The following is a 12852-nucleotide window of genomic DNA, read 5'->3' on the forward strand; positions in this document are numbered from 1 at the left end:
GGAGTACAACAAGCAGGCTGAGACCATAAATAATAGCTGTGCTCCACAGAAAACAGATGCTAAAATGATAAATAACATTGCTGCACCTATAAGGTCACCACATTTGAAAAGGAACAAACAGTGCAATTGCTGGGGTGACAAATAGCCAGCAAGTGTAGAAAAATAGTCTCATGCAGAGATCTACCTGCTACAATAACAAGTGAAATTCCTCACTAAATAATTGCTCATGGCAATCAGCTGATTTAACAGCAATGACCTGATTTAGCAAACTTTTTCATCTGGCCAACATGGACTCAGGCTTCACTAGCCAGTGATTTTTCTTGGGAACACAGTTATGCTAATGGGGATTTTGAGAGGGATAACAGAGAAATCTGTATCTCTGATAAGAAGCAGGAAATTTGGGCCTGTGCTAAGGAGCAGTGAAGTTGCCCTCATAACTCCAGTCTAAAACCCTGTTATCCAGTTAGCACCTTCCACTCACTGTGAATTGTCATTGCAGAGGTGGTGAGAATTAGAAATCAGTTCAGCTGGGCTATTAACGAGAATTAAATATTTAGAGGACCAGGAGAAGTGAACCCATCCAGCACAGCAAAAAAAAGCTGTTAAGGAGAGGACAGCTGTTAATGAACTGTTTAAAACAGTCAAAGCTTCCTTATTTAGTGCCTGAAATACCACTGGAAATATGAAATTAATTTAAATGCTTCAGATGTCATCAATTCCATGTCTTCATGTCCTGCAGTATCAGCACTTGCCTAGGTGAGCTGACGGGTTTGACATTCCATGCATGGCATAAAAGTGATATTTGTGGGGACTAAAAGGAGTAATACATCTGGAATGAGAGCTCAGTTACTGGTAGAAACATCACTGGGTATAAAATTTCAGATCACTCATTGCTTCAGACCCACTATTCAGTGATACAAATTTCTGTGGAATTTACTTGTCTTTCTTATTTTTTATTTCAGAATATGGCACTTTACTGATGCAACATTGCCCTAAAACCCATTCATTGGGTCACTTTACAATGAAACACATTGTTTTTTGTCTCATTACAATGAAATGCTCTCATGTTTTTGTACTTTTTTGTTATTAAACAGTTGTGTCTTCTAAAATGTATCAGTCAAGATGTTCTAGCCAAAATGGCCATCTTCTAAAACTGAGTCTAATCCACCAGCAGTGGTCCTAAGAATCCCCAGTTTTTATTAAGGGCCATGTAACAGCAGCCTGCACTAAGAATCTGTATGTTGCCCTGTACTGTTTGAATGTGGTTCATCTGGGGATTGCTGTGTGATTACAGGTTCTGCTCTTCCATCTGAGATTTACTTTAAGGATAATATTTACTGAAACAAACCCAGCTCCTTTGAAAACAGACTTGATGAGAGGTTTTATGCACTTTACAGCCTGGTGTGAATCATGGCATGAGTGCATAAACCTGGGCTATATATTTACTCTGTCTAAGGTGAAATTGGTTAGCCAGTCCCCGAAAAGTTGACCTCCTTTTGATGCAGGGCTTGTAGCATTGAGGTGTGCCCTTGTAGGACTGTCTGTGCTGGCACACAAATAATTTAGGGTATTCTCAGTCTTGGTTTCCCCTCATCTTGGAGCAGCTGAGTGGGAGCTTAGCAGTGAATTTTGTCTCCTACTGTACTTCAACATGAATTCATTTTACAGCCTCAGAAAACCCTTGTTTTGGTGACAGTTCAGACTAGCAACAGGGTTAAGAGCTAAGCTCTGGAAAACAACACCAGAGAATCTGATTTGTTTCTTGGCTGTACAACTGATTCAGCAGAATGATCAGACATGTCACTCAAGGTGTAACTCTGTTGTCTGTTTGTCTGGTGTGCCACATTAAAGTGTGTTTGAGCCCTCTAAACAGGACTGATGGATGTGATAGTGCCCACAGAGAGCCTTGACCTCCTGCCTTGGGTGCAAGAGGTCAGAGATAAGAGTTTATCTACAGTGCAGTCACCCAGATGTGAGGAGGATGCCTTAGTCCATTATAAGAGTGAAATCAGTGGAATCACTGAGTTTAGGAAAAGATTCATCCCTTCTGTCTTCCAGACCCTTATACCTGGGAGGATGACACACCTTGAAACCCTTTGGCTGTATTGTCAATATTTTTCCTGTAGTTATGAGGACAAGGCAATGACCTTAGATTGTATAAATCTACTTGAAGGTAATTAAGGGTGAGAAGAGCCTACTCACTTTTGTTTTGCTTTCATCTGAAAAATGTAGACAGTTTCCTCCTTTTGTCATCATTAACTCCCTGCACAATTCATGTTTTATATCTCTCCAGTCAGGGGTTTATTTTTTGCCCCTTTCTGAAGGTAGATCATACAGCTGAGTGGTAGCCTACACCTACTGTGTCTGGATGTTCAGAGGTTAACCACAGCTGGTTGGGGAGAGATGCTGGCACCATTTGTTAAAATATAGGAATTTGAATCTCATCAAAATATCACACCAGTAAAAAAAAAAAATCACACTCCTTCTAAAAAAAATTAAACCCTTTTTATTTGTATATTTATTTTTATATATAAAAGAAATACAAAAACAACCCCACAAATAATGTTGATTATGGCAATTCAGTTTTGTCAGCCCCCTCTGCTTGGGCTGCTGCCTCAGATCCACCGGGAGTGAGCAAAGTCCTCCGGTTGTAATGTCCTTTTATGATTCCAGAGTTATTGTTCTCATTAAGAATTTGTTTCTGTTTTTGCCTGTTAAGAGACTGTACAAGTCCTAATACAACAGCTGCTAATGAATACTGTCCAGTCAGTTTTCTTGGTTGTAAGATTAGAGGATTTGGTTGAACTCTTCCTAGAAGAAAATATGTTTTGATTTTTCCTTCCTGTTCACTGATACCTTTTACATAAATTTCTCCACGGTAGTCGAAGGCAAATCCCCGGTCCTTCAGGATCAGATACGTTTCTTCAGGCACTTGAATTCTGTCACTAACACCAGTGCTGTCCATTCGACTTGCCAAATTCACTGTCTTGCCCCAGATATCGTACTGGGGCTTCTTAGCACCGATAACTCCTGCTACAACAGAGCCATGGCTAATCCCTAATTAAAAAAAAAAAACCAACAAAAAAAGAAAGAAAAAAAAGAGAAGATAAACGGTATACAATAATGACTAAAACTCATATTTGCACTTAAGAACCAGGTAAAGCCTGGTTCAGATACGCTTATCTCCAGGCTTAAGAAAGAGGTGCATATTTAAAGAAATTAAACAAAAAAAAATCTGGAAAAGCTATAAAACTTGAAAAGTGACATCAACAGGTTTATTTTATGGAACATCCTTGTCAGTGGAATAACACTTTTGTGTCATCTGTGTTCTGCCCATTGTTGCCAAAGCTCCTGAAATCTTATTCTCAGACAATAGGAAAGACTTTTGGAACTACACTTGTTGAGGGTGACCTTGTTGGGCTATACAGTCAAGAAATTGCATTCTTATGTTCCATGAAGTGAAAATATTAAAGCATTCTCTGAAGCTATTGAAAGACTGTGTTTTGTAAGATTGTTGCATAAAAAGACAAGCAATATCTGTTGTTTTTTTTTGTTTTTCTAAAAGAGTGATTTAAGAATAGTTTTAGTAGAGTGCAAGATATCTTTTGGAAAAGAATTTTAGTTTCTTAGTTTTTTTTTAAAGATTTTTTTTTAATGGTGATAGAAATATTATCAAATACTGTTCCATTCAGGCTCTATGAAATCTTTACCTGTGATCTACACTTACTAAATGTGGATGCCTATTCCTTGAGAAATCTTTGGAACTATGATTTTTGCATTCAAAACTGTTAGGAAGTGCGGATCAGATAGTGATGCTCTGACCCTCTATGCTGTGACTGATGAATATACTTCAGTTTTTTAAGGTTGGGTTATATATAAAAGACCTGTCCCTTCCAGGTGATTTTTTTTTGTTGTTTTGGCCAGTGATCAGATCAGCATGAGAAGTCATCAAATTTACTCCTGCTATGTGCCATATATTCAGGCCTCTTTTTTATGTCCCATCCCACTACCCATGTAGGATATTCCATCAAGAACAATTGCTTACTCATCCCAGCAATTTAGAGCTGCTGCCACTGGTCAAGTCAGAGATGGTATTCAGCTTTTGTGCAAAACAGAAGTACTACTCCCAGGGTCTGGGAGAAACTAGTCTTTTTAATGAAGAACAATATTATGTGGGGAGATTAATTAGAGACTGTGTGAGTACCAGTCTTGGGGCTAGATCTAGGTTGTCCTGTTCACTTTCTGTGTTATATCTACGGGTTCTTAGTACCAGACTTACTAAAGACAGTAAATTAATTATTCCCATTCATAATTCACTGAGATGTTGGACTCCTGCAATCTCCAAACCAGGGCCTATATTCTGCAAGTGGAGTATTTCATATTTCTGACTTTGCCTGGGATGAAATCAATTTGAAAACAGAGGATACAGTATTTGAAAACAGAGGATACAGGATACAGACTCTTCTAAATTGTCCTCAATGGAGTCACAACCTTGCAGACAAAAGCTCATTTTAACTCTGGCGTTTGAACCATGCTTACCAATCCGGAGTTCAAAGTTGTTGAAGGAATGCTTGTTGATCTCCTGTATGCTTTCATTCAGAGCTATGGAGAAGTCAGCCAGAGCACACAAATGTCCCCATTTGTCTTCACATTGCTGAGGAAAAAGTTATATATCAAAATGTTAGTAAAGTTTTTCATTTGCCCAGCTGCTACCCACTCCTACAAGTACCAACTTGGAATCTAGCCTCAACATTGTAGATGAAAGAGAGACGCACTGCTGTTAATGGTAATGCTTCCCATTATGTTATACTTGTATAACTGGATAGAGAACAGCTTAAAGGGCCAGAGAAAGTAACTTTCTGTCAACAATCAGGCAATGATGAGAATTAACAAAGCATGTGAAACATGTCTAAGGCTGAGAAAGAAAGTATAGAGAGGACTGAGATTGCTCGGACTAAAGGGTCAAAATCTAGTGAGAACAAGGGATGACCCACATAAGGATGAAGTAGGGTGAAAGAAGTAAGGGATGTGTAATTCTCCATTGCTGACACTGTCACCCAGGAAAAGCATATACTCAAGTGCTCTCAGAGATGTAATGATGACAGGAACAACAGGGCAAGCCAGGCAATCTGGGATTGCTTAAGGGAGAGAGAAAAGGCTATTTTGTAGCTCATTAATTGCGTTAGGGCAGGCAAGTCACTCCCCGCTCCTTCCCTTCCATTCCTACAAAGCAGTCAAGATACAGATGGAGACCAGCAGTAGGTTTTAGTCTTCCCAGAGCACCAACAGAACAGATGACTGTGGGTTTGGCCCAATGATTGTATGATGTCTTCTCATCTGTTCTGAAGCAAGGCAATTCCTTCTTCAAATTTCCAGTTCATAGTACAAAGGATTGTAAGTCTCTCCCTGGGTGATGCAGTCCAGCCCTTTGCAGTCTTCATCATCCTGTGTGTTCAATACTGAACATGAACCTCTCCTTGGCATCACCCTGCTCTGTTCACACCATGCTTGGTCCTCATCCTGAACTGGCTCTGTTCTCAGCATGCCAACCTCCCTCAGCAGCCTGCACCTCTTAGGTGCTGACAAGGTGGCAGACATGTACGTATGACAAGTATATTTAAAACACCCATTAAAATTCCATTAAGCTATTATAGTTCAAGAAAAGAGATGAGTTAATCAGTCTTGGAAAGGCAATAAAGCTTTTCTCCCTTTGAATTTTTATCCCCATCTAGAGTTTAAGGAAGTGATTAGGAGCTGTGTAGCTAAAACCAACTATCTCCCTGGTGCTCTATCCTTCTTTGCTCATGTCTACACAGAAGCATTTTGACAATCAAAAATCCCATGCATATCTAGTTTTATGGAATTCTAGCTGTCAGCATCACTTGTTGCTCTGTAGGTGGGAGATGCTCAGCTAGTTACACTCCACGAATTTTATAATGTATTCTTAACAAACAGTGGAAATTTTCTGGTTTATGAAGCTCATGATAATCTGGGTCCTGCTTTTTAGAAGTTGTGATCAATGTGGGCAAATCTGATTCCCAGTCTGTGACCAACTAGGGGCATCACACCCCTTTTGTGCTGCTCTTCCTGGGGACTGGCACCAGTTGCCAAAAAAACAGATTTCAGCAACAGATGACTTCTCACTGGATGTATTTTAGAGCCTTATCTAATTTGTTTCCAGGCAAATTTCTGGGTTGAATTATGAATGGATTTCTCTCATCTGACTTATGTGAGGTTTATGGCTGTGACTGTGCGTGTGTCTTCTGTGACTGTTTATCCCCTCAGCTCGGTTTGCTTCTTCTTCAGCTGAACCAGTGGCCTGCTTTCTTTTTGATGTGTTGTTATCATACTGACTGTAGACATGCTGTATCAAAAATAAAGTATAAATGCAGCATGAGTATGTTTACCCTTGCATAAGTATGCTGTCAGTTAATAGATCCTCTCTCTTCATCAGTTATTGGAGGTTGTCAGTCAGGTTCCTGTCTGAGTTACTGAGGTGGCTTTAGAGTATGTTTGAAGATATAGATAGACCTGATCTAGATTCACATTGGTGTGACTGAAAGAAATTTTTTTTCTCCTATAAACCTAAATTTGAAGAAAGAATCCATATGGTTCTTGTTCCAAGCACAAGATGGCATTTCAATTCATCAAGAAGTGCAACTGCTGTCTGCCAGAAGCCCCAAATGTCTATTTTATTTTAGCAAAACAAGTTTTATGAACAACATAGAGATAACACTTATATTTTTGAATATGAATGGTCAGAATAATCACAAGCTTTGCTTCTTAAAGAAAATTATCCTCTTACCTGTTTTTCAGGTGACAATCCTGACACGGCCATGTATGTGCTGCCAATTGTTTTAATTTTTTCAATATCTTGAAATCTCTCTTCACCTAGTAACTAATACATATGTAAAAAGAAAAATACTGTTACTTCTGTAATTCCTAGCACAAAATACATCTAAAGATGTGAGAATGTATCTTTACACTTTCCAGTCTGTCATGGAACACAATTTATTCTGGGTCCTGGGGAACATGATCTGGAACTCTGGAACATCATCTACTCACTGGGTGCATGCAAGCTAAATTGTGCTGTTTGGTAAGTTCCACAATGGATAATATAAGACATGCATACTCCAGCCCAAGAGAAATGCATCCAAGTCCTGCATTTCCTGATGTATGATCTCTGAATCCTAGTGAAGACAAACTCTCTGTCTATGTATGTGTGAATAGAAGACTTGATTACCTAAAATTGTTCCTAAAACTCTACTGGAGGAACTGTTTGCAAAGTAAGTGCTGCTACTGCAACAATTATGGTGATGAGACCAATATTCAAGACCAGGCTGGTTGGGGCTCTGAGCAACCTGGCTCAGTGGAAGGTGTCCCTGACCATGGCAGGGGGTTTGGAATGAGATGATCTTCCAAGACAGACCATTCTATACGTAGTCAGTGGATGGAGGTAGATGCCTCCAAAGAAATCCTGTAAGACATCAAGTCCTCTTATATCCCCTGCTTCCCCTTGCTTAGGGTCAGACTGGACACCAGTGTGTCCATTGGATCATTCAATCTATATATTTATGCATTTTCCCCTTCTAACGAAAATTCCAAGAACCAATGGGAACTGGTAAATCCCTGTATGTATTTGGGATTTGCTATAGCTATGAGTGTTAAAAAGAACTTGTCAGATTGAGAAACTAGAAGAGAAAGAAAAAATTTAGCTGAGTGACTAAAGCACTGAATGAAGTGGGAGTGAAAGTTTGGTCCCTATTCCAAGTCCATATTTATGGTTTAACTTGATACTTTCCATGAAATAGAAGCCAGAGGTTTATATTCCTTGAAAGACCTTAGCAGAGTTCAGGATGTGGATTCTATCAGTGACAACAGAGTATGGGATATGGGCATTAATCACCTCATCACAGGAAACTGTTTGTTGCTGGTGTGAATGCCAAATACCCTGTCAAACTTTGTGATAAACTGTGTGGTGTCTAATACGTTTAGGGATCAATATGGTTACGAAGTCATGGGAGGAAAAAAAATCACTTCACCAAGAAAAGGAATTTCAAACTTTCAATTCTAAGGGCTCAATTTAGTTAGAGTTTAAATGGAAAAAAAAAAGTAGTTTTGTGGCCAGGCAAAATAACAAAAATAATAAAACATTTTTCTCCTCTCTATTTCTACACTCTGCATTCTTTTTTCCTTCTTGAGGGTTGGAAATTCCTGTCCACTAAAGGCATTATTTCATTCAAAGGGAGAAACATACCAACATGAAATATCCCCTGCCACTGAAGTAACCCCAGCTGGAGCTCCGGGGCCTCGGGAGCTTTGCTGTTGGTGTGCAGATATGGCACCATCTGTCTCCAAGGGAGGCTGCACAGCATTCCACGTAGGGAACACAAAGCCATATGCTTAATGGCTCCTGTCCAAGCCAGGAAAGTCCAAAGACTTGACCTGCTTCTCATTTTTCTTCAAACTGCCAGAACAGCCCATTGTGTACCTTTCCCTCTTACAAGGGCAGCTCTTCCAACTGCTCTCTTGAAGAAAAATATTGTTTCTCTGCCTCTGTGAGCAGTCACAGAGAGAGTGAGTCTGAGAGCACCATGTGTTTGAGCAAGGGGAGAAAATGGTCTTGCTTCAAAACAGTCCATGTTTTCATTTCCAGATGGTTGCTGGAAGCAACAGCAAATAGCACACTAATTTAAAATTTATAATAAATATCTAAAATTACCTTTTTTAGGAAAGAAAAAAACATTGGCTGTGATGCAATTTAGAAAAAATTATCCCAAGTTATGGGTTTTTTCCTCATTCGTTATTGTTTCCAAAACTTCTTTCTGCTTCTTTTTTCCCCTGCTTTATATGGTCTGCTCAATAGATTCTTTCCTTCTTCAAATAATGGTCTATTTACTAATTACTTTCTTCATGTTATGACAGGATGATGGATTTTGATATTGGAGAAAGATATTCCAACTCAGTCCTAAATCAGCTGCCATTTGTAAAAACGTTTTAAATAGGCTTCTAATTTAACATGATAGTTCAGGGACACATTTTCAAACACTAGAATGTGGTTTGTATCTAAAAAGAAACTAATTGCTTGATGCTGCAATTCATGTACAGCCAAGATTGTGTGGAGGTCAGACCCTGGGATCACAAAATTGTACAAAAAAAGAATATTGCAGGACATAGCACACAACTGCAAAGTAATCAAAGAATCTGAAAGCAGGATCCAGTGTTCTATTGAAACCTCTGCTTGTGGCAACATAATATATTAATATCTGTTGTGATATACACTATGTAAATTACTGCAGGATAAATAAAATGCAAGAAAATAAAAGAATCTGTGAACAAGAAAGCTCTTCTGAAAACACAAAGCCCAACTGTAACATTAACATACATAAATGACAGATTAAATGGCCTAGAAAGAATATTAAAACATTAAAAAAAATTCCTTCAAGACTCATAATATCTGCAGAAATGTTATAATGTTAATTTTTTTGGTCTAACATATCTAAGAAAGGGATTTTAGCCCTGTAAGTGTCTTAGAACTACAGTCATATAAAAAGCAAGTAATTATAAAAGGTAGGTTTTCAATGTTCATATTAGTTTCTTTTTGCCAGTCCAGAAGTTAGCACCTCCTGTTCTGCCTCAGCTGGCAGGAAGATTGGATAATTTGGAAGTCAAAAAATTTGTGAACCATGAGGGAAAAAGAAAACTGAGTGAAGGCTGTATTTTGACAATAGTCAACCACCTATTCTGCAAAACTCTCTTCTGGAGCACATTCTCCCGCTCCCTAAGAAAGACCCAGTCACAATCTGACTCCTCAGTGGGTACCTACCCCCTGCAGTTGTCAGTGACAGGTTCTGTTCCAACATTTACTATATATTTACTATTTTTTTTGTAACTGGCTTTGTCTCCCTGACATAGATCTATCAGGTGGAAAGCAAAGTGACAGATCCAGATTGTAACCTTGCTGTGTTTCATTAACAAGAAAAACCCTCCAAAAAGAAAAAATATCCCAGATTTCTTTCTCACATACCTATCACAATTTCCAAACCAGGTAAATTTGTATTTTTACCATGACTTCCATTCAGAAGATCATTTTGGCCTCTAATGTTATTATCTCTGTAAGGAAAAAAGGCAATTCAAAGTGTAGAATGTGATCTGACCTTAGGAACTCAACTCAGCTGTCTAAACATATATGTCCAGTGTGATCTTGATTCTTGCCTTGAACACCTCCAGTGACCTGCTCCAGAGCATGAGTTTTCTGGCAATGCAGAGTGGGAGCTAAAAATCCCCTGTGAGTGTCCCAAATCACCTAGGATATATCAAATGGCATCAGGTGCCCATGTCTTACACTCCTTGCTAAGATTTATACATCAGGGTGTCTCTGCAGAGGTGTTCACTTGCAGTTTCCCCATGGATATCAGAGCTGTTCTGCTCTCAAGCTGCACATCTGCATTTTCCTCCCCGGGCTGAACTGGAACAGCAGGCAATCTTGGCAAGGAGCACAGGGGAAAAAAGAAGGAATTGTGACATTGTAGAGTGTCAGTCAGCAGTTACATGGAAACCTTGCTAGCCCTGTAACATTGCACCTGGAATGATTTGTGGTTCCTTTTCCATGGCTAAGGTTACTCCTTTCAGTGGTTCTGTCTGGCATATCACCTTTCAGATTGTTTAGACAGAGTAAACTAATGACACCACCATGCTGCAAGTAGGTTAGCAGTCAGCAGGGAATCCCATAATTTCATTTGCTACCTGTACCGAAAACATATCTATTCTTCAACTAAACATGTCTGGGACATAATACAGTCTCTAATTAGGTCCTTTATTAATTACAGAGCAGGTGTTAGGGGCCTGAAAGTAATATTGTGTTACGGGTTTGATTAAAACCTTGTCTTCAGTAATTGCCACAGCAGCAAAGGAATTTTTTTGTGAAGATTACGTGAATGTGCATGACAAAATATCTTAATGTGAAGACTATTGCTATGAATTAATTTGAGTGGTAATCATTTTAATCAGATCTGGAAATAAAAACAAAACTATTAATCAAGAAGCATGCTGACAGCTGTGCTAGATCCTGGAGGTAAGAAGCAGGCATTTAAACCCATGGGGAATGCAGTGCAGGAGCTTAGCAGGTGACAGAGTTCTTCTTGTGAGGGAGAGATTTTGTTCTCAGTCAAAATACAAAGGGAAATGTTCCTGGTGAATTCTTCTATTTCCCACTCACAGTTTTAGTATCTCACAAATGATATGGATAAACTCTCAGTTTCAGTGTCAGTAATCTTAGCCTTGGTACAACCTTTATGAGCAACCACTCATTCCCCATGCAGGTGTCCAGGATGGAAGTCACAGACCAATGATACCATATTTTCTCCTTTCCTTTTCTCTCTGGACCATTGCAGTCTGGAGCACAGGTCCAATCTTGTTGCTAGGTAGAGGTGGTTCCAATTCTATTTTTACCACTCAGGGATCTCAGGAGGGCAACACACTTCTGAAAACTGCCTGCAGTATAGAGGTTAAAATTCCCTCTGCTAGGTAATTTTGGCAGATTTTATTCATCATTCCTGGTTTTGAATTTTTTTAAAGCTCTTTGTTGGCCTATTCTTTGTCTCCTTTCTTAATTGTTCTTGGGCTCATTGCAGGACATGATACCACCTGTCTAAACTTCCTTACAAACTACGTTGCAGAGTATACAAATTTATCCTGACTTCCTCCTCAGTTACCAAGTTTTCTTTGCTTTCACCTGGCAATAGCTACACTGGGGATTTGACTTATCTCCTCCTTTTTATCTTGTCCCCTCCTCAGCTCCTTTTCTGAAATTATCTGGACAGAATACCTAAATTTATTATTTTTCCTTTCTGTGTCCTTTCTATTAAAAAAAAAAATCCTTTCACCGCTGAATTCTTCAGTGAAACAAGCAGCTGAACTTCATTTATCTCTCTATAAAAATCCTAACCAGACAAGTCTTCTCAGTTAATATGTCACAACCACCTTCCATTCTCTACCCAATATTTTCTTCTGAGCTCTGTGCTTCACATTTAACTGGACACTGTTTTACCCTTTAATGTTCATTGAGTCCATTCAACCAACAACTTTAAAGCAACACCTTTACCTGTTTGTATTTAGACCACTATTTTTCAGAACAGTTGCAGATATGTTCATACTTCTTTCTTCTACAGAACTGAAGTATTTTCTACTTTCAGATACTTTGGTGCAGATTTGTGCTTTTATGGATATTTATACCTGAGGATTGCTTTCAGTCTCTATCTCATTAGATCATTCAGAACAAAGTTTGGCAGGATGAAGGGCAAAAAAGCAAACCAGACAATTATAATATGAGCAAAAAAATCAGAGAACTATTGGAAGCAAAATAATTACCAAATTTGATAATTTAGGATGACATATTTGCCATTTTAAACTCATAGTTTAAACACTATCAGGTTTCCTCTAGTAGCTGGCATTACCTCATCAAAGTCTGCAATGATTTCATTCAGTAAGCGCAGACATTCTACTCCTTGGTTATTCATCTCAGTCTGGGAATAAAAGTCAGCAAATCCAGGTATAGAAGCAAACATCACACCAACAGCATCATAGGACTGAGAGTATAATTCCTGAAAAAATCATGAGGAAAAATGAAGTGTTAACATAATGGAGAAAATGTAATTGGCAGCAGTTTTAAGAGTTTTCTTAATTTTTCCATGCATAATACCTTAACATCTGATGTTGACATGAGTATTTTAAGGGTTAGCCAGGTTCAACAGGAGGAGGCTCACAGCTCCTGATGTTTTTACTGCAGATTATATGCAGAGTTTTCCCTTTCTTTGAATGCCTGCTCTTTCTGCTTCTCAGGTCAAGGAGCTA

The 12852-nt window shown here is 38.8% G+C and overlaps 1 protein-coding gene across 2 annotated transcripts in view; it reads right to left on the reverse strand.

Moving 5' to 3' along the window:
- Nucleotides 1–2483: 2483 nt before the first annotated feature.
- ADCY8 (adenylate cyclase 8) overlaps nt 2484–12852 on the reverse strand; it is a 116378-nt gene continuing 106009 nt past the window's right edge. For both annotated transcript variants that reach the window (XM_066566501.1, XM_066566493.1), the window contains 4 exons: nt 12456–12602; nt 6806–6898; nt 4540–4654; nt 2484–3057 (listed from right to left, as the gene is read on the reverse strand). In XM_066566501.1, coding sequence (XP_066422598.1) covers nt 2570–3057; nt 4540–4654; nt 6806–6898; nt 12456–12602 — 843 coding nt within the window. In that variant the 3' untranslated portion in view covers nt 2484–2569. The remainder of the gene's footprint in view (nt 3058–4539; nt 4655–6805; nt 6899–12455; nt 12603–12852) is intronic.

Source organism: Molothrus aeneus, chromosome 1, assembly GCF_037042795.1.
Source record: "Molothrus aeneus isolate 106 chromosome 1, BPBGC_Maene_1.0, whole genome shotgun sequence".
NCBI lineage: Eukaryota > Metazoa > Chordata > Aves > Passeriformes > Icteridae > Molothrus > Molothrus aeneus.